Source organism: Quercus robur, chromosome 2 (assembly GCF_932294415.1).
Source record: "Quercus robur chromosome 2, dhQueRobu3.1, whole genome shotgun sequence".
Taxonomy (NCBI): Eukaryota; Viridiplantae; Streptophyta; class Magnoliopsida; order Fagales; family Fagaceae; genus Quercus; species Quercus robur.
The window spans coordinates 91339896-91367647 of NC_065535.1; the positions used below are offsets into that span (position 1 = coordinate 91339896).

Sequence of the window (27752 nt, forward strand, 5' to 3'; positions counted from 1 at the left end):
TTAAGCCTTGCAATCACTGGAAGCTTTTTATTCTATTGAAGTTCATACCAATTAATTGGTAATTATTTTTTTTCTTAGAACCTTTTGAAGGAAAGGGGAATAAATTTTTTGTTTTTCTTGGGTGGTGCTTGATAATTTGCTCTTTATGGTTCAACAAACATTAGCTATATAAGATTTCTCTTTCGTTATATTAATTATTTGTTGTTTGTTATTTAATTGGACTATTTGGTGTCCCAGAAATTGTGGGCCAATGGAAGAGAAAACAAAGTAGAGTTTGAAGCTTTATTTATTTATTTATTTGTTGTATAGAACTTGGTGTGTAACAATTTAAATCTTTTTATCTTAACTTTTTTAAATGAAACTCTAATTCTTCAAAGCACACCAGCTTAAGTAGATTGTTGTGTTGTGGCTGGAATTTTTGTGTTTTGGACCTTAGTTGGCCTATTTGGTTGACAAACAACTTTGGGGACTGTTTAGATTTTGAGAAATTATTTGGGATTTTAGGAGTGAGGAAATTCAAAGAATTGAATTCTTTTAAAATTCCATTAGTATCTAGCTTTAAGCTAATTGTTATGCGAATGGAGAAACTAATTGGTTCTTGATTCTTGAATATCTATCTATAATATTGTGTACATGAACAACAGTTGGGTTTTTAGTTTTAGATTTTGGATTATACTACTTTCTTTCAACTACTTGATTTTCTTTTTGGAATTGTCTCCTATTGAAGGTCTAGAATATTGTGTACATGAGTTTTAGACAAAACATGACAATACTCCTATACTTGAGTTTTAAATTTCATATTTTTCTATTTCTTTCCTTATTAAACATAATATGATAGCTGATGTGATGCAATGAAGGTAGGAGCAACTGCTATTTTTGGGGCATAGCAGCTGATACATTATGATAATTTCCCATAGCCATTTAAACTTCATGACTTGGAATGCTAATAGCCATATTCTCTGAGGCAAAAACAATTGGTTGAGTTCAATAAGTTTGCCACTAACTTTGACCATAACATCATGATAATATAAGTGACTCACACACTTGCAATTCGTATATGCACTATTTTGATTCTTTGTGGAAATTCAAAACATTGATAAAATGAATGTAATGGCAAGTGGATGATTTGTATATAGACACGTTGATGAATGTGTGTAGTGGACATGAGTAGAATCAATGGCATGTGTTTGAGAATTTGGTCTTTGATGGAAATTAGTATAAGTGAGGGTCTATTAAATTTACCTCTTTATCTCCCCACTATTCTCTACTTTACTGTTTTTATCTTCCCACTACTCTCTACTTTACTGTCATACTTCTTTTATCATTTTCTCTATATTATATTTTGACTCTTCTTCTCCCCATTTTATTTTGTATAAATTCGATATCATTTCTTCCATTCAATCCATATTTTCCCCACAAAAAAAATTGTAAATACTCTCTTTCTCCCTCCCTTGTGGATTTTTGTTTTTTCTTATAATTCTGATTAAGATTGATGGTTTTTTATTTTTAAATATATGTATTGGTATTTTTTTTTTAAAATTTCCCATTACAGAGTCTTCTCTCTCCCTTTTAAAGCTTTGGTTGAATTTTGATTTGGGTTAATACTTAGTTTTTTAGAAATAGGAATTTGAGTTTATGTCAAAACACATTCTACATGGCTATGAATTTGAATATACTTACCAATTTTGAGTAATAAATTATATAAAGTATGTCTTTTATTCCTTTTGTTTCATTTTAATTTTTGTTAAGATAACATTGTAGTTTTGTGATGAATTTTTATTATTATGATAATCTCATTATTCCTTAAGAGATGAAAAATTTGAATAATAAATTTGAAACTTATAAAGTTCAGTTGTATATTAAATATAACACACTACAACAGAAGTTAGAAAAATATAGTTCATCTTAAAAAAATATTAATCAAACATACAAAATATAATAGTATGATATATTTGTACTTTGTAGATATAAAAAGATGAAAAACACTTGTAGAAATTTTTTTAAAAATAAATAATATTTGAAGTAATTGTTAATTTTTATATATTACACCCCATTACAAAATATTTATATATTCCCACACATTGCGTGGGTCTGCGGCTAGTTGCTAATAAACAAGAAGGTCAAAGTGCTATTATTGAACAGGAGACATTTCCTGCAGTTAACTGGTCATGAGTTTGGGTCAAATCAGTATAAAAGTTTATCTTTAATTAATTTTATTAAACAGTTATAATTCTTCTGTGCAAAGTAGAGGTACAAATCTGATTAGAGCAAATTCAGATTCATCAGCATCATAACAATAATTTCCTTTAAAAAAAAAATAGCCCAATGGTTATCTGATTGTTGAGACAGCCTAGGAGCATATATAGTGATATGAAACTTTGATGCAATTACAGAGTACTCTGTGATGCTCTGTCTTGCCATATACTATTAAAGGAAGATGTCAGTGGTGGGAAAAATGCAGATACAGAAGTGATGCAAACTATATCATGAAGGATATGTGGGCACAAATCTATAAGAAAAAATAAGTCTTCTCTATGTGTTTCTGCAATAAAAATGGTCTTAAAATTTCATCCACCATATTCTGTTTGGTATTTTTTTTATTTTACCATGAGACAGTTAATTTTGGAAAGTTCATTGGGAAAAAAAAATAAGATAATGACCATGGTTCATTAAACATCACAAATCGGTAGTTAGCTTCTTGTTAGTATACTTTTGTACATCAATGCGTTCCCTTATGATTCACGTTTTTGTCATTTTGCTTCAAGCTGAATCATTCGCAGTAGCACAGTACATAAGGTAACTTACTTTTGCAATGTATGCCTTAAATAGTGAATAACATTTTTTGGACATGTATGTTTCAGTATAATATGTAATCACATACTGTTGCCAAATAAGTTTGGTCTTTGAATATTTTAGTTTTATCCATATATTTTGAAAGTCCAAATATGTGTATAAACACCCTTGAATGTTTAGACCCCAATTTACAAATTAACCAATTCAAGCATAATGTCAAACAACTAGTGTGCGGAAAATGAACATAAGCTATAATATAGAATTGGATAAACTATTTAAGCCAAATTAAAATCACAACCCACAGCAAATAATAAAAGGCAAAGATAAAAGGGAAGGAAGATGCAAACACAAAGACAACACGCGATGTGTTATCGAAGAGGAAACCGAAGCCCTCGGCGTAAAACCTCTCCGCCGCCCTCCAAGCGGTAAACAATCCACTAGAAAATGTAGTTGGGATACATGGACAGCAATAGACCCTCCAAGCCTAATCTACCTAGTGCACCTAAGCCCTCCAAGTTTCTTACTCCAACGAGGTTGCGTCGAACCTTTTTCTTTTCTAGCTTCCCGGATTCCGCTACTAGACCTTAGCATCAACTAATGAAGATTGATTCCTTCCTAACTGCTTCCCAGAAATCCAAACAGCCCTCTCACAGTGATGAATATGGTGAGAACAAGGTTTGGTAAAATGCATCTCAAGGATTTGACAATGGAGAGGAAGAGAGTTGAGGAATTTGAAGAGATTCTAATGTATAGATTGTGGGTGAATCAATCTTGTTTTTCTTTAGGGTTTCTCTCTCAAGATTCTCTCTGAAAGCTCTCTTTCATTTGTGGGTAAAAGGGGTATTTATACTGGAGTGAGAGAGGAATGTGAAACGTCAGGATTTACAAAATAGGGGTGGCTCGCGGTTTGACCTCGCGACTTGACTGAGTCGCGAGATCCAGTCGCGAGATAACCGTATGGCCAGTTGTCCTGTAGTGCTTCAGCTAGCATGACTGTTCACCTTCTAGCATGCTTGGCACGTGTGCTGCGTCTGGCGGCTTGCAGCCGCGAGTCACCCGCGAGGCCAAGCCGCGAGTCTCTGTTTTCTTGCACACTCTTGAGCAAACTTCACTCTATCTCACTTACTACCCTTACAACAAACCCACCTAAATACAGGGTTACAAAATGCTGAAATACAAGCAAATTTGGCACAGAATAAAGCCAATAAAATGGTTGATTAAATTCAACCTTACAATCTCCCCCTTTGGCTATTCCGTGACAAAACCCTAAAACAAACTCTAGACTTAACATGTGAGTTGGGAACAGTTGAACAAAACTCACTCACACCTAACTCTAGAAGCTGTGAAGCACTTGAATCATAAGAACATGAAACTCCTGAAACACAACAATACACCATGATCATTGTATGCAGAAAAGCATAAAATGCATATGAAACAAGCTAAAGGTGATCAAGCAAAGATGAAGTGAAGAATCAAATCATGGCTTGATCAACCAAGTGAACACCACAAGGTAGTGATCACAGTGCTCATTCACACTTGGAATGAACACATGAACATACAAGTTAACAAGAGTAAAGCAAGATACTTGTATGCTCAACACTCAACCAATGCATAATACATTAAGTATATGCATCTAGGAACAATCCTACAAGGGCACAAGAGTGACAGTACATAAATCAAAATGCAAGACATTTAGATATAAGTACTGATTTCAATATAGCATAAAAGGCTGCATTAAGCAAGGTACAAACCATAAAGCCTACAGACTATGCATAAAAACATAAACCCTAAAAGCTTACATAAGCACATGGGTACAAACCATAATATTAAACTGAAAAACATCAACAATGTATATATAAAAGATTAAACCAAGATTATAAGTTATGAGTTAGAAACAAGAACACACCAAAACCACAGTGTATCAAACCCATATAAACATTAAATACTCAAAACATAAGCATATATAAACAATGTCTCTGATTTTGACAACTCCCCCTCAACACATTACTCCCCTTTAGGAGCTGCTTTTCTGCTTCTCATCAACAATCTCATCAACAACAGAAAGAACATCTCCCCCTTTTTGACCTGAATGGCCAAAGGGTCACTATCCATGCTGGGTGGTGAAGCTGTCAAGTTTTGCAGACAAAATATCAATCTGGTCCTGCATGGCTCTCATCCTCTCAGAGTGCTCAGTCTGGACTCCTCTGATCCCATCAAGTCGTTTCAGAATGATTTGAAAAGCATCTGGAGGTGTATCTGAAGAAGTTGATGCTCTAGTCCTTTTGCCACTCCTCCTGGGTGTTGAGGTTGATGCATGCCCTGCTGCCTCTGCCTCAGTCTCCATTGGGACACCCTCTTCTTCATCACCTGGAAGCCGAACACTTATCTTTTTGCAGGTAAGCTTGTTAATTGTAGAGGGTGTGGACATGGGACTGATGTCTTGAGGGATTGGAACACCCTTCTTTCTAAAGATCCTCATTAGCAAACTAGGAAAGATCAGTTTTGGATTAGAAGTTGTTCTAGTCTCATCCACAATAGTGTCATATATGTGGGAACTGATGTCAATGAATGTCTTTTCTTTGAGATCCATCAGAAAGATTGCTCTTGCACAGTTGATTGTAGTCAACTTCTTTATGGGATATAGGTTAAACATCATGATTATTGTTAGACACCTCATGTCCACTAGAAAAGCTGTGGTATCTAGACATTTCCCTTCTCTCTGTCCACCTATCCTTTGTTGAACAGTTTCAATAGATACAATCCTATCTTTGCAATTGACAAACTCCTGATCTTCTAATCCTTCAAGCCCTAGCACATCATCAATGACATGTGCATCCAAAATGAATTCTTTACCTCTAATCCAGCAGCTTAAATCATTCTCCCTTATCACAGCATTTGAATAAAACTCCCTAATTAGGGGTTCACACACTACAGGGAGATCACTCAGAAGCTTTTCCCATCCTCTCCCTTCAAAACAGCTAGGGATAAAGGTGTTTCTTAAATCTTCCAAATCTACAAATCTTTCTTGAATAATTCCTGCTTTCAAGAAGAAATCCTTGTATCTCTCAAAGTGTTGAATCGACCTAAACAGATTAGAATCTATTTTCAATCGTTTGTCAGCCTTCTTTGTAGGAGTTTTCTTCTTCGGAGGTGATGGAGCCATCTGTGAACAATTAGAATAGGCCACAACAACATAGTACAAAACATGTGTAGAACAAAACAGAACTTTGTTAGTGACAAGGACAAAAATGCCTCCACTAAGATGAACTAAAACAATTAAACCTCATGGTACTGAAATCAACCACACAGATGAACAGGCTTAAAAAGTGGACACACAAGAACAACAGGGAGAATGCAGGGGAGAATTAAAGCAGCAGAGATAGAAAATATCCTAAAGACAATGTGATGAGAAAGACATGACACATAAATAGCATAGTAAAACTCACAGATGCTCTCAATAGATTCACACAATAGAACATGCACATTCAGCACAGTAAACTACACATCCACAATAGGAACATTTTGAATCAACACATCAACACAAGTTCAGATAAAATAAAAAGAAAAACTTAGCTGAGCACATGATGGAGACCAAAAAGGAAACAACTAAAATAATTTCAAACTCAAGCAACAGCATCCACAAGCTAAGCAAGAACATAGAGCAATAGCCGAAACACAAACCCATCTCAAAAACATAAACAAATGCGAATAATCAAGGGGGAAAAACACAAAATCAAGTAGAAAGGAATTCAAGAATGAAAACCCATACCTGTTACTTGAAGATTTTGAGCAGAAAATACGCAACAATGGAGTTTGGAAATGGGAGCATGGAGTGTTTGGGAAGGAGATAGTTGAGAGAGAAGATGAACAGTCACAAAAGTTCGAGGGAAAACTGAAAAAGATTTAAAAACTGCCCCTATTTTTGCCAAACACGCGTTTTTCGCGACTGAAGAGAGTCGCCACAAAGTCGCCAGTTCAAGCCGCCAAAACACTCAAAGATAAAAGTTTGAAAAATTTTTCTAAGTGTTTTTCGCGACTGGAAGGTCTACCCGCGAGAGAGTCGCGAGTTGAGCTGTGAAAATCTCCGAGTAACCCTCGCGACTGGACCTTCCACTCGCAAACAAGTTGCCAAAAATGACCCGCGAAGACGCGACTGAGGCTCGCGACTTGACTTACCCGCGACTGAGTTGCCAAAACAGGGCAAAAATGGATTTTTGAAAATTTTCAGATTTTTTTAACAAAATACTTTCCAAAAACACCTAAAACACTCAAAAATCTTTTTGTGCTTGAATTAACAAAGATTGAGCATGTGAAAACACATTTCATCAAGTACAATCACACAAATGATTATGGCATTTATTGAACATAAACTTGTGTGTTGTGTGTGGATATCAACAATGAGATAGTCCTTAGTCTAATGTGAAACTTCAATGATCAATTCAACCAAGTCATACACAATTAGCACTAGATCATGTGAACCATCTCAATTATAGAAATATGTATATATGACCTCCCACAAAACTTGATAACATATCTTGGAGCTTTACATTTGACTCCACTTACAATCATAACATTTGATCTTTTTGATCTTTTGAGACAATCACCTCTCATTGTGAGAGTGATATTTTATATTTCACTTCAATGAACTAGCCTTTGGCTTTTTGAATAAACAATCACTTTAATTTTAGGTCGCTTACCCTTTTTCCTAGTCGAATACTAGAATGTGCGACAAACTTTTGCAGCTCAAAATCTCTTTTCATTTTGAGATTTACATTTGGTGAGCTCTTTTAAGCAAAAACAAAAATAAAGAGTGGGAAGATATATAGACACAAGTCTATGCATGTCTCAAGATCATCATAACCATTCACTTAATCATTCACGACAAGTTTGAAGATCTATTTACAACAATCACATAGATTTCAAGATTTCTCCCACAGTGATATGAGTGCAAAGAAACAAGCAATGCTCGAAAATGCACAAAACCATTAGCACAAAGGTACAAGGCAAAACAAGTTTTGAGACAAAAGCTCAACAATGTCAAACAAACTTTTTGATTTTCTAATTTTTATGTGATTTTTGGAATTTTGACACTAGAAGAAAAGGATTGATAAAAAACAACAAAAAAATCAAAAGTATGCACAAGTAGACAAGCAAACAACCATCAGCAAAAACAACAAGCAAACAAGCAAACAAACAAACATCGTCGCAAAGCATAGGAAGTATTAATGCATGAACATGTTGTAATGCTTATGCATGAGTACCATTTTTCACCCACACGTCACTTGTGTTTGGGGTGATTTCCTTATAGGATTGGGTACGGGAGTTAGGGCTTTCAAACCTTCGTGAGAAGCTTTCCAAGCAGTTGGTGAATGCACCAATCATCTTTATCACGTTCATCATTCCAGGATCACCATTTTGATCTCTAGATTGTTCACCTGCCCAATTTCTTCTATCATTTCTAGGTCCTCGTGACCTTTGAGGAGTTACAGTATTCTTTGCTCTCAACTTTTGGCAATTTGGTCGAGTATGCCCTTGAAGTCCGCAATGATGACACACATAAGTTGCTCTAGGACCTCTTTGTGATCGTGGACGTGACTTGGCACGAGATTCAAACCTGCCCACATACTGATTGCGGGGATTCAACAACCGTCGGTTCACCACATTCTTCTTCTCTTCCATCTTAAGCTTCTTATCAGTAAGGTCAACTTCAACTGGATCTTTAGCCTTTACAAACTTCACTTCTTTAGTGATAGTTCCAGATGAGCTACTTCCTCCGGTATATCCCAATCAGGATTTGTCTGAAAAACTCTTTTGAGATGAAATAACATCATCTAGCTTCTTGGTGGCGACCCTCTCTATTTTAGCATTTGCTTGCACAACCTCTTGCTCAAGAAATCTCACTTTTGTGTAAGCTTCTGACAGCTCACCATTCAGTGTCTCTATCTCACATTTGGCCTCCCTATATCAGATTAGGAGACTTTTATAATCCTCCTCTGCCTTCTTCATTTTTCTCACAGCTGCCTTGGCCACCCTTGTGTACTCACCCGACTTTTTCAGGAGTGAGTTATGATTCTCTTGAAGGTTGGCTGTGCTTTCATCTTCTTCAGCATCTGATTCTTCAACAATTCCCATTGATTCTTCATCACTATGTTCTCCAAGGTCTCGTACAAGCAGATTCAACTTGTCTGAAGACTCAACATGAGCAATAGTCATAAAAGCTGAGTAATTCCCCTCTCCATCACAGCTTTCTTCAGATTCTGAGTCGGATGAATCCGAGTCACTCAATGCTGTGGCATACACTTTGCCTTTCGATTTCAAGTAATTCAGACATTTTTTCTTAAAGTGTCCATGCCCGTTACATTCGAAACAAGTGACACCTTGTGTAGGTTGGGATTCTTTTCCATCTTTCCTTTTGAATTCCTTTTTCTCCCTTCCTGAACTTTGGAATTTTCCTTTATCACCAAATTTGCCATTATTTTTGAATTTCAAGAATTTTCTGAAATTTTTCACAAGGTAAGCAACATCTTTGTCAACTACATCTTCTCCCGATGAGTCATGATCTTCCACCTTCTCATTAATGGTCTTAAGAGCAAGAGATTTACTCTTCCGTTGATTGGGCAGCGACATCTCATAAGTCTGAAGAGAACCAACCAGCTCCTGGACTTTGATGTCATCAAGGTCCTTGCTCTCTTCAATCGCTGTCACTTTAGCACGAAAACTTTCCGACAATGATCGAAGGATCTTCCTTACAATTTTAGAATCCTCCGTTTTCTCCCTCAAATTGAACTTGCTGACAACCACCTCATTTAGCTTCCCATAGAAAGAGTCAAAGGACTCATCCTCACTCATTTTGAGCTCCTCAAACCGAGTGGTCAGCATTTGCAACTTGGTGTCTTTCACTTTCTTCGTGCCTTCGTAGGTTGTTTCCAATATCTCCCATGCTTCTTTGGCAACGGTAATGTGGGAGATCCTGTGAAATTCATCTGGAGACACACCACAGTAAATAGCATTGAGTGTTTTACTGTTAGCATTAGATGCAGCGAGTGCTGCCTTATCCCATGTGGATTTGGCTGCCTCAGGCCTGGTCCAACCAATCTCAACAGTATCCTAAACAGATTCATCAATTGAGCAAAGAAATGCTCTCATGCGAACCTTCCAAAAAGCATAATTACTACCATCAAAATATGGAGGTGCATTTAGGGATTGAGACCGATCCATCTCAATAGGGAGTCAAGGATCACACAATGGTATTGAAACCAATAAAAGTGTACCCGCTCTGATACCAATTGAAAGTCCAAATATGTGTATAAACACCCTTGAACGTTTAGACCCCAATTTACAAATTAACCAATTCAAGCATAATGTCAAACAACTAGTGTGCAGAAAATGAACATAAGCTATAATATAGAATTGGATAAACTATCTAAGCCAAATTAAAATCACAACCCACAGCAGATAATAAAAGGCAAAGATAAAAGGGAAGGAAGATGCAAACACAAAGACAACACGCGATATGTTATCGAAGAGGAAACTGAAGCCCTCGACGTAAAACCTCTCCGCCGCCCTCAAAGCGGTAAACAATCCACTAGAAAATGTAGTTGGGATACATGGACAGCAATAGACCCTCCAAGCCTAATCTACCCAGTGCACCTAAGCCCTCCAAGCTTCTTGCTCCAACGAGGTTGCGCCGAACCTTTTTCTTTTTTAGCTTCCCGGATTCCGCTACTAGACCGTAACATCAACCAATGAAAATTGGTTCCTTCCTAACTGCTTCCCAGAAATCCAAACAGCCCTCTCACAGTGATGAATATGGTGAGAACAATGTTTGGTGAAATGCCTCTCAAGGATTTGACAATGGAGAGGAAGAGAGTTGAGGAATTTGAAGAGACTCTAATGTATAGATTGTGGGTGAATCAATCTTGTTTTTCTTTAGGGTTTCTCTCTCAAAATTCTCTCTGGAAGCTCTTTTTCATTTGTGGGTAAAAGGGGTATTTATACTAGAGTGGGAGAGGAATGTGAAACGTCAGGATTTACAAAACAGGGGTGGCTCGCGGCTTGACCTCGCGACTTGACTGAGTCGCGAGATCCAGTCATGAGATAACCGTATGGCCAGTTGTCCTGTTTTGTCCTGTAGTGCTCCAGCTAGCATGACTGTTCACCTTCTGGCATGCTTGGCACGCGTACTGCGTCTGGCGGCTTGCAGCCGCGAGTCACCCACGAGGCCAAGCCGCGAGTCTCTGTTTTCTTGCACACTCTTGAGCAAACTTCACTCTATCTCAGTCACTACCCTTACAACAAACCCATCTAAATACAGGGTTACAAAATGCTGAAATACAAGCAAATTTGGCACGGAATAAAGCCAATAAAATGGTTGATTAAATTCAACCTTACATATTTTTCTCATGCAATCCCATTGGGTAAATGTGCTTCACTATTTTCAATTTTTTATATGGGCAAAAGTTGGGTACAATTCCTCAAATTTTGTATGTTAGGTACCCAATTAAATTCATACATATTGTATTGGCTAATAAAAAAAAATTGTTATATTTTCCAAGAAAAAAATCAATGAAACTATTTGTTTGAATTTAGTAGGAGAATCTAAATGAACTGCTCCTAAAGAACTAAACTTAAAATTTACCCATTTTATATTTTATATATGGTAGGACTTGGTTAAAGCAGCTATATTAAGAAGTACAACAGTGGCTTAAAATGGTGTAGTGGGCTACCTAATTGACCTAGCATTTCCGGATGTAGGATTTAAGAAAAATAACTGGGACTTTTTCTATGCGTTATTCCTAGTGTTATAGAATATCTTGATCACACCATTGCAGTGCCAGCATTTTACAGGACTTTTAATCTTTTTTAACTTGCTGCAGAAGACAGTATGGATTAATTTTGCTTGCCGCTTAAAATTTCACATTATGCATAAGTTCATGTGCTTAACATTGATGTACCATTATTATTATTTTTTTTTATGGATACAAGTCAATATATAGCTCGCCAAGAACCAACAGCACTGGAATTCAGTGGAGAAAACAATCTCTTGTATTATATAGACATATATAACATCACAGGATTACATTGCAAATAAGAACAGATTTTGGCCAATGTAGTGATGACAAAAACGCAAATAATGAAAGAATTGAATCCTATAAATTACATGAATAGCCTAATATAATAGTAAAAGAATCTATATATGTATAGGATGTTCCCTTTCTCTATCAAGCGCTACATTCAGGAGGGAGGCCCTGGGGAAATCTCTTAGTGTCTGAACAGTAATTATATATCATGTAGTTCTTCTGCACCCATTTCAGTCTCTCTTGACTTGCACTGTCCAGCTCTTGTGAAAGCCATGAACTACTATTGTTGGAAGGTGAAGGAGTGGTTGAACTACAAGAAGATGCTCCAGAAGACCATGTGCAAGCATCAGCTTTGAAGTTTCTGTATGAAGCAGTAAAGGGTGCTTGGCTCCAGTCTGTCTTGACAAGTCCACCTCTTGTTGCCCAATCATCAGCATTCCAGAGGCTAGAGTATATTTTCATTGGCTGGTTCTTTGGAAATGGAACCCCAATTGACTCTGAGTTCTTGAACTCTCTAATGGGAGTGCCATCCACAGAGTATCTGAATAACAGTTTAAAAATGTAAGACTATGTACACTGGAAAGGAAACAAAAAGACAACTCAAGTATTAGAAAATAATTAGTCAAGAGACAACATTTTTCACAATTGATAATATGGCCTGGTGTGATTTACTCAGTAGTGTGGATTCAAGTGAAAGTGACTTAATCCAATCACGGCAGGCAGGCCATGTTATTCGTTTTGAAAATGCTGTCTATAGTATTACTCATGGGAAAATGAATAGGTAGAAGGAGAGCTTACATAATGCGCTGGGGATTCCAAAGGATGGAATAGGTATGAAAATCTGCTGTTGGGTCAAACCAGAGATAGAACTGTTGCTCTCTGTTGCCTTTTCCTTGGCTGAAGACATTAGTGTGAAGGATGTAAGGATCACCGCTAAGATTTCCCAAGAACTCAAAGTCTATCTCATCCCATGTTGATCCTTTAGAAGATAACTGTATGTAAACACAAACATTCAAAGGGTTAAATATTAGTAAATGAACATAAATTTGTGTTGATATATGGTTTTCGATAATACTGAGTCTACAAGAAAACTTACATAGTAGGCAGTAACAGTGCCAGCAGAGTTTCCAGGAACTAGCTTGAGCTGCATATCTATCTTTCCAAAGAGGTACTCATTCTTGGATTGGAATCCTGAGCCAGAGGCTTTGTCAAGTTTGAGAGTAAGAAGCTCACCATTGTTGAGTATGTTAGCCCGGCCATCTCCCCATGTAATGTCAAAGTTTTGGTTCAAGTTGCCAACAGTAGCAACTATCAAATAACTAACAAGAATAGGCAGAAGAAGCATCAATTTAACATTTGAAGAAGTGGAAGGAGAAGCCATGGAGGATTTGTAGGGGTGGTAAGCAAATAGTAGTAGTAGTATTTTATGTATGTGTATATGAGGTTTGGAAGTGAAGGATGAGTATGCTTAGGAACTTGGATTGGTATTTATAGTAAGGACATAGTAGACAGGTTACTAATTAAGACATGTATCCAAAAGTAAAGGAAAATGCATGGGAAGATCCAGTCAGCTGTAGACAGTTGTTGCCTCTAAGAAAGTGTAAAAATTAGCTGTCAAGATCGCACTACCAAATCAATATCATTAATATTTTCGTACTATAGACTATAGTATACGCGGATTGAATTATTTTTGAGAAGAAAAAGTTGGTGAATTCACATCTCTCCCTTTCTTTTTATTTAGGCACCAGCCCAGCTTCATAAAGTTCCAATTAATACTCTCTTTTTGGGTGCAGTGTCTGTTCCAACCAATACTCCAAAATCACAACAACCTCCACCACTTGAGACTTTTAAAGTCGACTTAATAGTAGCACCTGGAGAAGTGAAAATTGAAAAATCACACGGTTACCTTTACTAATGTCTCCACTCTCCATCCATGGTATAAATACTGTCCCCATGCCTCCATCTGCTTTCCAAAATAAATACAAAGTAGCTTCCTGGATATTACCGAGCACAAGATTCTTTAAAAGAAGCAAACAATTCCTGTTAGCCCTTTTCTTAAAATTCAATTTAGTTTCTTGATTTTTACTTCAACTAGTCGCAGACAATTTAGTTTCTTGATTTTTACTTCAACTAGTCGCAGACTTACACGATAGTGAGAATAAATAATTATTTTCTAATTGTAATATAATGTATAATTTATTCTTCCTAAAAATTAAACAATTTATAATTGGTCCAATTAGGTTTATTTCGGTCCACTTGGTCAATTTATAGGTTGCCTTTTGAAGTTTAGCTCAATTTTTTTTCCCCTTATTTTTTGGGTTGAAAAGTATAAAATTTTATTAAATTTGGGTTAAACTCTTTAGTTTTGAGTTAAAAAGTATAAACAAAATAGACATTAGAAATTAGAAATAGGAGTCCTAAAAATGCATTAAAAATAATAAATATTCAAAAGTCTTATTCAGTCCACTTCAGTCATATTCGGTCCATTATGTCTTCTTTGGTCTACTTTGGTTTATTTGGTCCATTCAGTCCACATTGGTCCTATGTTGTCCACTTCAAATCCTATTTGTGCCATTCGGTCCACCTTGGTCCTAGTCGGTCCATTCTGTTCACTTTAGTTTTATTTGGTTGACATTAGTCTTATTCGGTCCATCTGTCCACTTTGGTCCTATTCAGTCGACATTGATCCAATTCAGTCCACTTCGGTCCAATTTGTTCCTATTCGGTCCTATTTGTTTCTATTTGGTCCATTATGTCCACTTTGGTCCTAATATTTCCATTCCGTCCTACTCAGTCCATTTTAGTCCCTTCGGTTTTATTCGGTCCATTTTGGTCCACTTCGGTCCACCTTGTTCCCATTCGGACCTATTTTGTCTATTTGGTCCACTTCGATCCATTTGGTATAATTCGGTCCAGTTGTACCCACTTTGGTCCATTTTTGTGCACTTACATATATAGGGAAAAGATTGTTTGGTTTGAGAGTACCAAAATCTAAATTTAATATATATATATATATATATATCTCAAACTCGTAATATCTAAAATTCTTAAGTATAGTATTTATTATTGCTACATTTTTTGTTAAGCTACATTAAGGTAGCATTTCAGTTCACTTCGGTTCAACTAAATTTAAGAGAGTCTTTCTAAATATGAAGGTTATGAATATACAAATATAATCTTTAGGGCAGTTATTCATTATGTCCACTTTGGTCTTATTTGGTCCATATTGGTCCACTTCAGTCCTATTTGGTCCACCTTGTTCCCATTATGTCCTATTTTGTCTGTTTGGTCCACTTCATTCCATTTGGTCTAATTCGGTCCATTTGTGCCCCCATTTTGGTCCATTTTTGTGCACTTACATATATAGAGAAAAGAATGTTTGGGTTGAGAGTACTTATTTTGAATCTAAATTTATTAAAAATATATATATAAATCTCAAACTAGTAATATTTAAAATTCTTAAGTATAGCATTTATTATTACTACACTTATGTTAAGCCACATTAAGGTAACATTTTAGCTCACTTTGATTCAAATAAATTTTAGTGAAAAAGTATTTCTAAATATGAAGGTTATGAATATACAAATCTAATCTTTAGGGCAATTAATTATTTGTTTTAAAGTCATTACTTTTATATGAATTGCATGTGGTTGATTATACTTTCAAACAAAAATATATATAATTTTTATTTAAATAAATTATTCAAATTCTTCATTCTCTTAAATGAGATTATTATGACAATCAAAGCACATAAAAAACTTATACCGAATATGTATAGTTTATTCTCTAAATTTTATTGTATAAAATTTTTTCTCCTTAAAAATTAAACAATTTCAAAATGTAATTTCCATCACTCTATTTTTACAAATAGATAATTTTATCATTTTTGATGTTTTTTTTATTGATATTATTCTTGTGGGGCACAAGAATTTGAATAAGGTACTTGTGCCATGTGTCATACCCATGGCCGAGGAGTCCATTATTGCGCCAAGGAGGTCACACGCTCGGACAGTAGGGCCACGTTAGTGGCATGTTACCAGAGGAGGTCATACTATAGAGAAAGAGTTTCGGGGAGGGGGTTAACCCTGACATGACTGAATGGATGGTGGCTACCATTACATTTAATGCATCCCACCAAATCTCCTGACTGCATTTATGTGGAGAAGACTTCTGAACAGTTTTGACTTAACTGTCCTAACTCACAAGGGGTTTGGGAAGGTGTTTGATGGGGCAAGCATTCAAGTAGTGGCCTGAACGATCAACAAATGGAGGGCCAAGATCTATATAATGTAAGAGACCCTCTAGGGAGAAGGGATTAGAAAAATTTGTAGAGAATACACTGTAGCAACAAGAACTAAAATTGTATCCAAGTCCAAAGGAACTAAATTCAAGAATCATTCTTCTCGGACTTCGCCAAGGAAGGATTTCCTTGCTTTAAACTTGTCTTTCTTTGCTTTCTTAGTATAATTAATCCACTGTGCGCATTGCCTGATTCATTGAAATCTAGCTTTTAAGTCCACTCTCTATAAATTCATTATGTGTGGCTCTTTGGGCCTTAACCCATTCATCTTTTGGGATCAGGAGCCAAAACCTGCCCTTACAATTCTTTTTTGAAAGGATCTATATTCTTCTAACTATTGTTATTATGTGTTATATTTTCCTAGTTTCTTTTGTTTCAATTAACAGTTTTATGTTTCAAAGTAATAATTGATATTACAATTATTATTATTTTTTTTTTTGAGAAATGATATTACAATTATTGATATTACTCAATAATTGTTATTTTGTTTGCCACTTAAAATTTCACATTATGCATATGTTCATGTGCTTAATCATTGAAGTACCATTTTTATTTTATAAATACAAGTAAATGTAACCATAAGTTCCCAAGAAACAACAGCACAGGAATGTAGTGGAGAAAACAATATCTTGTATTATAGACATATATAAACATCACAGGATTACAGTACGAATAAGAATAGATTTTGCCATTGTTGCTAGTGATGACAAATATAATGAAAGAATAGAATCCTAGAAATTACATGAATAGACTAATATAATAGTAAAAGAATCTATACACGTATAGGATGTTCCTTTTCTCTGTCAAGCGCTGCATTCTGGAGGGAGGCCCTGGGGAAACCTCTTAGTGTCTGAGCAGTAATTATATATCATGTAGTTCTTCTGCACCCATTTCAGCTTCTCTTGACTTGCACTGTCCAGCTCTTGTGAAAGCCATGAACTACTATTGTTGGAAGGTGAAGGAGTAGTTGAACTACAAGAAGATGCTCCAGAAGACCATGTGCAAGCATCAGCTTTGAAGTTTCTGTATGAAGCAGTAAAGGGTGCTTGGGTCCAGTCTGTCTTGACTAGTCCACCTCTTGTTGCCCAATCATCAGCATTCCAGAGGCTAGAGTATATTCTCATTGACTGGTTCTTTGGAAATGGAACCCCAATTGACTCTGAGTTCTTGAACTCTCTAATGGGAGTGCCATCCACAGAGTATCTGAATAACAGTTTAAAATGTAAGACTATATGTACATTGGAAAGGAAACAAAAAGACAACTCACGTATTGGAAAATAATAAGTCTAGGGACAACAATTTTCACCACTGTTGATACGTGATTTGTGTAAAATAAAAGTGCGGTGGATTAAGTAAATACAGAGAAGGAGAGCTTACATAATGCGCTGAGGATTCCAAAGGATGGAATAGGTATGAAAATCTGCAGTTGGGTCAAACCAGAGATAGAACTGTTGCTCTCTGTTGCCTTTGCCTTGGCTGAAGACATTAGTGTGAAGGATGTAAGGATCACCGCTAAGATTTCCCAAGAACTCAAAGTCTATCTCATCCCATGTTGATCCTTTAGAAGATAACTGTATGTAAACACAAACATTCAAAGGGATAAATATTCGTAAATGAACATAACTTTGTGTTGATGGATTGTGATAATACTGAGTCTACAAGAAAGCTTACATAGTAGGCAGTAACAGTGCCGGCAGAATTTCCAGGAACTAGCTTGAGTTGCATATCTATCTTTCCAAAGAGATACTCATTCTTGGATTGGAATCCTGAGCCAGAGGCTTTGTCAAGTTTGAGAGTAAGAAGCTCACCATTGTTGAGTATGTTAGCCCGTCCATCTCCCCATGTAATGTCAAAGTCTTGGTTCAAGTTGCCAACAGTAGCAACCATCAAAGAACTAACAAGAATAGGCATTAGAAGCATTAATTTAACACTTGAAGAAGTGGAAGAAGAAGCCATGGAGGATATGTAGTGGGTGGTAAGCAAATAGTAGTAGTAGTATTTTATGTATGTGGATATGAGGTTTGGAAGTGAAGGATGAGTATGCTTAGGAACTTGGATTGGTATTTATAGTAAGGACATAGTAGACAGGTTACTAATCAAGACGTGTATCCAAAAGTAAAGGAAAATGCATGGGAAGATCCAGTCAACAAAGCTGTAGACAGTTGTTGCCTTTAAGAAAGCGTAAAAATTAGCTGTCAAGATCGCGCTACCAAACACAACCAAATCAATATCATTAATATTTTGATCTATAGTACGCGGATTGAATTATTTTTGAGAAGAAAAGGTTGCTGAATTCACATCTCTCCCCCTCTTTTGTTTAGGCACCAGCCTAGCTTCATAAAGTTCCAATTAATACTCTCCCTTTGAGTGCGAGTGTCTGTTCCAAATAATACTCCTAAATCACAACAACCATATGCTCAAATAAAAAAAAAAAAAAATCATAACAACCTCCACCACTTGAGACTTTATAATAGTAGCGCCTGGAAAAGTGAAAATTCACACGGTTACCTTTACTAATGTCTCCAACCTCCATCCATGATATAAATACTGTCCCCATATATATGCCTCCATTTGTTTCCCAAAATAAATCCGAAGTACCTTCCTGGATATTACCGAGCACAAAATCCTTTAAAGAAGCAAACAACTCGGGAAATCATGTTAATTTTTCTCTTAATATTCAATTTTGTTTCTTGATTATTAGTTTTAGTTTATTTTAGTTTATTTATTATTTATTTATTTCTACTTCAATTGTCAAATTAACCATTGATGTTTAATGTGGTGGTACGGCCCACAATGATATATGGATCATTGGGCCTTGACCCCAATTAATTTCTGTTACTTTGGGTATAGCCCATAATGGGAGATCCTAAGGGAAATTTTGGTAGGTGGATGGTGGTGATGAACGGTTATGAGGTGGTATGTTACTAGAAATCTACTGCTCGAGGAGGACCTCTGGTAGCTGAGGTGTCCCTAAGGTGTCCTGAGCTAGATCACATTTCCCAAGTATTGTTTGATGATTTCTCACTCTCTTGTGGTTTCTCTTCCCTAAAAAATGTTCCAACCCCTTACCGAGGCCTTCTCCTTTGTTTTTTGTTAGTGGACCCATCATGATGGGAGAATATTCTGTATGCATGTGGGTCCCTCCACCCGCAGAGTCTAGGTGGCCCATTGGGTCTGGGCTATTGTTCCAACGAATCTAGCCTTGTATTAGGGAGTGGGACCCATAGTTCTGCTACTGAAATGATTTTCTAATAACTTGTGCCCGAAGCTGAATCTTGTGCTTGGCTGGCAGAGTACTTTAGAGATTACTTCCCTTTCTTAGAGGATAGACAGGGGTTTCTCAGATGCTATAGAGCAATGGTCTAGGTAATTTAGCTCGGGCCTTCTATTGGTGGAACCGGCCTATGTCCGATGGTTCTAGGCCCAGGACTGGTATGGGCTGAACTTTTTTCTCCCACATTTAATTTTGTCAATTTAGTCCACCAATTTTCTAAAATGAGTCCATTTGATTATTTTGTTCTAATTTGTTAACAAATTAGCTCATTTAAATTATTATTTTTAAAAATAATATAATGTCTATTAAGTAATATATCTCATGAATTTTTTAGTTAATTTGTTAATAAAAAATGTTTAAGCTATTTGTTTACTAATTGATTTTGAAGGAAGGATTAAATTAACTCATTTTTACAAAGTGACAGACTAAATTGACAAAAATGGAATTTCAAAATTAAACAATTTATATCTATATATAGTATAAAAGAGATATGTTTGAATTTTTGTTAACCATTCTCTATTAAGCTACATGGCATAATTTATTATGCCATGTATATATTTAAAAACACGGAACAATTGTACCTTTTCATTTTACTTGTTAAGTTTCAGTATCTACTTACCATTTCATATAAGATGTATATATTAAAACAAAAAACTGTCATTGAGAGGAAAAGCATTGGTAAGGCATAGGAAAGAGAATGAAAATTTTAGAAAAAAAGATATCGTAAGGTATTTAAAGAAATTGTTCAGTATTATTGTTGTTACCGTTGGTGTGGCTTGATTTCTGGGCCTAAATCAAATTGCCCAAACTGTTGGGAATTTAGAGGAGTAATATAATGAGATAACAAAATGATCTAGTAGACAAATGGAAAATTTGATTGGCTTGGAGGCACAGTTGAATGTTATCTTTAGACAATATTTGCCCCCATACAAGAGTTACTAAAGGGTTATCACATATTTGTTCCTAGGATACTACCTAATTTATTGGGTTCTACAAATAGCAATTTTGGAGAAGACCCACAAATTTCTTGTGTTTCTAAGAAAGATGAAAGGGAAGAAATTGAGAAGAAGTTACCAAATGAATATGAACCACTATTTATACCCAAAGGATTATGATCCTTTAATAGGCACATTTTCATTCAATATGCACATTTTCATTCAATAGGTACCTTTTCAGTCAATAGGTATATTTTAATTCAATAGGCACCGGTTAGTATATCCAATCAATATACACATTTTCGATCAATATACACCTTTTCATTCAATAGGCACATTTTTGGGTCAATAGACATATTTTCATTCAAATAGGCACATTTTTGATCAATAGACACATTTTCGTTCAATAGGTACATTTAATATATATCAAATATAAGGTTTGTGACTTTTCAATAGGCATCTTTTGGTATATTCAATATGAAGGGTTATGACATTTCAATAGGAACTTTTTGGTATATCCAATTTGAAGGGTTATGGCATTTTAATAGACACTTTTTGGTATGAAGGGTTATAACCTTTCAATAGACACCTTTAATATATATTTAATATGAAGGATTATGACATTTCAATAAGTACTTTTTGCTATATCTAATATGAAGGGTTGTGACCATTTAATAGGCACCTTTTGGTATATCCAATAGGGTTGTTCACGGGTTGGTCCGGGTCGGGTTTGTGCCTAACCCAGAATTGACCTGATCACTTCGGGTCTCCTATACCTAGACTCGTCGCTGACTGATAAATGGAGACGGTTTGGGTGGTCAAATGCCTTTGGTTTCTAGTTGGGTCTCGGTCGGTTTTGGACTATGCGAAACGTTTCTAAATTTTGCAAAAATCGATCCGTTTATGCCCAAATTTGTCCATTTTTTCCGGATTTGGCTGGATCTCGACGAGATTTTGGCGAATCTTGAAGAGATCAGGCCAAATCTCAACAAATTGTACAAAATAGACAGGCCAACCACTCCAATTGGCGGAGAACAACAAGTTTTCGCTGTATAGCTGGTAGGGTTGATGGAAATCAGTTTTTTATGCTCAAACCCGTCAACTGACCCGTTGGTGTCGGGTTTTAGGGGCGGAGACCCGTTGCCGATTGTCATTGACATCGGGTTGGCTAGTTTTTGGGCTGGATCGGCTGGGTTGGTTGGGTACTAGGTTTGGTTGGACACCCTTAATATCCAATACGAAGGATTATGACATATCAATAGGCACTTTTTGGTAAATCCAATTTGAAGGGTTATAACATTTCAATAGATACATTTTGGTATATATATTACAACATATCGTGTATATACCTATATATGCAACACAAATTAAACTAGAGACATAACATTCTGTCTCTTATTCATTCCTACAAAAAAAAAAAAAAAAAAAAAATAAAACAACATTTTTTTTCCTGCCTAACTAATAAAACTTTGTGCTATTTCTTTCAATATCATTTTTTCTTTTAAATTTCATGCAGTTTTGCATATACTACTCCAACTAAAAAATAATGGTTGTTGTTGTTGTTGTTTTTTTTATTTTTTAACTCATCCAATAACTATTCCTGTACTTCGCATGAGTTAGCAACTAGTATATGTAAAAGTTGATGCATAACATTTATTATTATTACACTCCTATTGAGCTACATCAGCAGTTATGTTATCATTTTATTTCCACCATTTCTTAAAAAAATATGTATATAAATATTAATGTATGCAATAATGCATTATGCCTTTCCATATTCTCAAAATGTTTGTGGGGTGTGGGGGGCAAGAACTGGGGTTCAAGTCTTTAGGAGAAAGCTTTCACACATGTATTGTTAGGTTCTAAAGATTTAGTATTGAATATTTAGAATCAATGTTGTATTATGTTGGCAAATTGAGAACAAAACATGTCTAGTCTAGGTGTTTAGACAATGCTTAAATAAGCGTGTTTCAAGGTTTGAAGTCTAGCTGATTGCAAAAAAGGAAGTGAAGCTCTGCCTTTCTCGATCGATCGAGAATTAGGCTCAACCGATAGAAAATTGCAGGTAAAGTTTTCTGTAGAATTTTTAAACAGACCCAAATCTCGTGAAAACGTTTAGGGTTTCATCTAAACTTCTCCACATATAAAAGAGAAACTCTAACCACATTTTAAGGGTGTTGAAGAAGATTTGTGTGTTACTCTTTGTGAGATTTGAGAGGTTTTGTACCTTCTAACTATACAAGAATTTACTGGAGCCAAAACTACAATCAAGAATTGGTAAAACATAGTTGCTGCATCAAGATCATTACTGAGGGTGATATGAACCCGTTAAGTGGGATCTCAAAGTCACAAGCAAGGCGGCTTGTGTTGCTGTAAATCCAAGAAGAGAAAGAGTCCGTAGATTTGGAGATTGCACATGGTCGTGTCAATAAGTTACTACATGAGGTAGCATTAGATTTAGGGTTAAATCTTTTTGTGAAAACTTCAATTCTCTTATAATGGATTTGGTTTACCTTGAGGATAGTTAGGTTAAATCCTCCCTAAGTTTTTACCTTGAAACGGTTAGTTTCATTAGTTTTCTTAGGTCATCATATCATTGTGTTATTTACTTTTTCGCATCTTTGCATGATATGATTTATTTGTTTTTAACATAGATCTGAAAATTAATATAAGTAATCACTTGGTTAATATATTAGGTTAAATAATCTGTTTAAGGGGTCTAAATGAACATACACACACATATACCAAGGGAGTCAATTTCGTACAGGAGGTTGTATTGGTTTGGCCAGTGAAACGATATATTTTTGTACCGGTCAATACTAGTGTATCGTTTCGGGTTTACTGCTATTTAAAAAAAAATTTATTTGTATATATTTTAAAAATAATTTATTAAATATTATTTGCATATTTATAACTTTAATTATTTGGTAAAAGTTAATTTGTTAAGCAATTAAACTTGTTAAGCTTATAAGTTTATTATAAAAAAAATTGAAAAGAGATAAAAGTATAAGACCAAAAAAAGATAATAAAAAAGAAGGGGTAGTAGGTAAGAAATGAGATATTACGTGAAAAGGGTTTGGTAGAAAAAGATTAAATAATTAGAAAAATTAAAATAGTGGGTGATAAAACCAAAAACATGTTTGATGCCTCTTGCTAGTTGCCTCCCACCCCTATTAATTTCTTTTTCTTTTTCTGATCTACATCACATGCCTAAGACCTACAAGTACAACCTACATGTCATTAAAATTTCCAACAAGGCCTCATCTTCACATTATTAAACTTATCACTTCACTATCCAACGTTTCTTTATTTTCCAAGACTCTTTCACCTCCATCACAGCTCTCTCTATCTTTCACCTCAGACTCTCTCTTTCTCTTAAAACTTCAAACCTTCAGCCCCTTCTCAAGAACACAAAGCTTGCTGGATATTTACTGGTGCCACCGCTCTCCATCAAATGGCATGACTTCATCGTTGGTGTAAAGAGGAGTTAGAAATGAAGGGAGGCAGAAAGTATGACTGGCGTGAGGGGAGGGAAAGTTTGCGTGTAATTTTGTACCAGTCCTTTATCCATTAATCGGCCGGAATACGGTATATATCGTAGTATGACCGAAACAGCTCTGATACATCCAATATTTAAACTAGTACGAAATGCTAGTGTTTCTGTACCGGTGAAGGTTTCGGCATGGTAAATACCGGTCGTACCGGCCGATACGGTACGATATTGTCTTCCCTGACTTATACACTTAGATTAGGGTAGAGTAGAATTTCTATTTTGTATAAATAATAAAAAATAATTATAAATATTCAACCATGATATGACTATCACTTTTCGCTACAATGACTTTACACATTCTTGAACCTAAATGTAATTTATAATAGAAAATACATATAATATAAACATCTTGGGTGGATAGGTCATTTATTTATTTTTTAGTTTATACTTGCCAAAGAAAAAAAAATCTTATTCCACCGTTGTATTCATATCCGTATGCTAATGAAGTATTCAATGCTAGGTTGTAAGGTCCAATTCGAGAGAGATAGAGATAATAAAGGTTTATTTATTTATTTATATTTATAAATTATTAAAATATTACATGCTAGTCATTTTCCTATAATATATATATATATATATATATATTTTTTTTTTTTTGTGGTATGCCATATTTCTCTACATGATACCTTATTTTCTTTCCCCGTTTGTGTGTTAAAAATACTTAGTATTTCCTTAAAAAAAAGAAAAGTTCAACTTGAATAAAACTTTCAATAGGCACATAAAATCATAAACACATGCATAATAATTTTGGTAAAAATATTAATGTGATAATAAATCTGATTGAAATAACAAACCACTTTCATGGCACATAGAATCAAAAACGCATGCATAATAATTTAGTTAAAAATATTAATGTGTTAATAAATCTGATCGAGACAACAAACCACTTCCGTACTGAATGACTATTAATGGACTAGGATACAGGGACGGAGGAAACCTATAAATAGAGCGTATGCGGAGAATAGAATTGGGGTTTAGGGTCCTTTTCCATTTTCAAAATGAAGCAAACGAAAAGGAAGCCCTAAGTCCCCAGGAGCTCCCACTAAAAGTTCAAAAATCCAAATAATCTATGAGGTATTTTAAAATACCTCTCAACCATATTTCTGCCTAGCCTATATGATGATCATGTTGGAGCGGAAATCAAAAGGTTCGATTAATTCAATGTCCTTGTCACCTTCTTGATGAATTTGCTATCAAGGCATGAAATATGTGAAAGTGATGGGTATTTCTATTTCTTTCTTTCTTTTGAATAATCATTGGTCGTTCTTGCATATTCCTTTCTTTTATCTTATTTTGGTGAATGAAATTGGACTTAGTAGATGTGGTTCTGCGATCAAAACAGTCTTAAATTTAATCAAACATAATTAATCAGCTGGGTATTTTACCATGAGACAATTAATTTTGGAAAGTTTATTGAAAAAGAAAAAAGAAAAAAAGATGATGACAATTTTATTCTATATCTTCCAAGTCAAGGATTACTATTTCCTATGTGAAGCAATGGATCCATTGACCAATATAACATAAACAATGTTCTATGTTCTAGGAATAATTTAATTTAATATAACAATATATTTGAATTTAAGTAGAAAATTTAGGATACTATTGCGAACAAATTGCACCTAAGAACATGTCAATTAAAGAAACAATAGAGAGTATAACTTTAGATAGAATATAGTGAAAAAAAGAATATATATATACAATCGATTTTAACTAATTTACTGAGGATTTATAATCAAACCCTAAAAGTTTTTGGAAATAAAGGCTTTGTTGTTGTTTTGCATAGTATTGGCCCAGAACATAGAGCACAACTATTTCTTCTGAACCAATGTTTAAATGATTACCACTAGATTATATTAATTAATAAATATCGTCATTCCTAGTGCTATATATAGAATAACTTTGATGACATTATTGCAGTGCCAACATTTTACAGGACCTTTAAATTTAGTTAAATTGCTGCAGTATGGATTAATTTTGTTTGCCACTTAAAATTTCACATTATGCATATGTTTATGTGTTTAATCATTGAAGTAGCATTTTTATTTTTTACGAATACAAGTCAATATAATCATAAGCTCGCCAAGAACCAACAGCACTGGAATGTAGTGGAGAAAACAATCTATTGTATTATAGACATATATAACATTACAGGATTACAAAGAGAATAAGAATAGATTTTGCCATTGTAGTGATGACAAAAAGGCAAATAATGAAAGAATTGAATTCTAGAAATTACATGAATAGAATAACTAATATAATATTAAAAGAATTTATATATGTATAGGATATTCCTTTTCTCCATCAAGCGCTGCATTCAGGAGGGAGGCCCTGGGGAAACCTCTTAGTGTCTGAGCAGTAATTATATATCATATAGTTCTTCTGCACCCATTTCAGCCTCTCTTGACTTGCACTGTCCAGCTCTTGAGAAAGCCATGAACTACTATCGTTGGAAGGTGAAGGAGTAGTTGAACTACAAGAAGATGCTCCAGAAGACCATGTGCAAGCATCAGCTTTGAAGTTTCTGTATGAAGCAGTAAAGGGTGCTCGGCTCCAGTCTGTCTTAACAAGTCCACCTCTTGTTGCCCAATCATCAGCATTCCAGAGGCTAGAGTATATCCTCATTGGCTGGTTCTTTGGAAATGGAACCCCAATTGACTCTGAGTTCTTGAACTCTCTAATTGGAGTGCCATCCACAGAGTATCTGAATAACAGTTAAAAAAATGTAAGACTACATGTACACTAGGAAGGAAACAAAAAGACAACTCATGTAAGAAAATAATAAGTCTAGGGACAACATTTTTCACCACCTGATGATTTGTGTAAAATAAAAGTGGTGGACAACAGACTAGGTCAAAAGTTATGAAAAATTATGAAAAATATTGGGTGTCTAAGCATTACTAATGGGAAAATAAATACATAGAAGGAGAGCTTACATGATGCGCTGAGGATTCCAAAGGATGGAATAGGTATGAAAATCTGCAGTTGGGTCAAACCAGAGATAGAACTGTTGCTCTCTGTTGCCTTTGCCTTGGCTGAAGATATTAGTGTGAAGGATGTAAGGATCACCGCTAAGATTTCCCAAGAACTCAAAGTCTATCTCATCCCATGTTGATCCTTTAGAAGATAACTGTATGTAAACACAAACATTCAAAGGGATAAATATTAGTAAATGAACATAAATTTGTGTTGATGGATTGTGATGATACTGACTCTACAAGAAAACTTACATAGTAGGCGGTGACAGTGCCAGCAGAGTTTCCAGGAACTAACTTGAGCTGCATATCTATCTTTCCAAAGAGGTACTCATTCTTGGATTGGAATCCTGAGCCAGAGGCTTTGTCAAGTTTGAGAGTAAGAAGCTCACCATTGTTGAGTATGTTAGCCCGTCCATCTCCCCATGTGATGTCAAAGTCTTGGTTCAAGTTGCCAACAGTAGCAACTATCAAAGAGCTAACAAGAATAGGCATAAGAAGCATCAATTTAACACAAGAAGTGGAAGAAGAAGCCATGGAGAGGATTTGTAGTATTTCTTATGTGTATGAGGTTTGGAAGGAAGGATGAGTGTGCTTAGGAACTTGGATTGGTATTTATAGCAGCAGAAAGGTTACAAAGACGTGTATCCAAAAGGAAAGGAAAATGCATGGGAAGATCCAATCAGCTAAGCTGTAGACAGTTGTTGCCTTTAAGAAAGAGCAAAATTAGCTGTAAAGATCGCACTACCAAACACAACCAAATCAATATCATTAATATTTTGTCCTATAGTACGCGGATTCAATTATTTTTAGTAGAAAAGGTTGAAAGCTTTTGTTGCCCAATT

The 27752-nt window shown here is 35.3% G+C and overlaps 2 protein-coding genes across 4 annotated transcripts; both read right to left on the reverse strand.

Moving 5' to 3' along the window:
- Positions 1-11815: 11815 nt before the first annotated feature.
- On the reverse strand, positions 11816-27506 carry LOC126715783 (probable xyloglucan endotransglucosylase/hydrolase protein 23). 3 transcript variants are annotated; one of them, XM_050416576.1, is made up of 4 exons: positions 27163-27506; positions 26869-27062; positions 26509-26636; positions 11816-12286 (listed from the first exon to the last, which is right to left on the reverse strand). In XM_050416576.1, the coding sequence occupies exons 1-4, from the start codon at positions 27442-27444 to the stop codon at positions 12015-12017; spliced, it is 876 nt and encodes a 291-aa protein (XP_050272533.1). In that variant the 5' UTR covers positions 27445-27506; the 3' UTR covers positions 11816-12014. The 3 variants fall into 3 exon arrangements, with proteins under 3 accessions (XP_050272533.1, XP_050272531.1, XP_050272532.1); XM_050416574.1 differs by lacking the exons at positions 26509-26636; positions 26869-27062; positions 27163-27506 and adding exons at positions 12672-12865; positions 12970-13334 and having other exon boundaries at positions 11816-12414; XM_050416575.1 differs by lacking the exon at positions 11816-12286 and having other exon boundaries at positions 26039-26636.
- On the reverse strand, positions 16784-18210 carry LOC126715782 (probable xyloglucan endotransglucosylase/hydrolase protein 23). The gene is made up of 3 exons (XM_050416573.1): positions 17845-18210; positions 17551-17744; positions 16784-17376 (listed from the first exon to the last, which is right to left on the reverse strand). The coding sequence occupies exons 1-3, from the start codon at positions 18127-18129 to the stop codon at positions 16977-16979; spliced, it is 879 nt and encodes a 292-aa protein (XP_050272530.1). The 5' UTR covers positions 18130-18210; the 3' UTR covers positions 16784-16976.
- Positions 27507-27752: the final 246 nt, after the last annotated feature.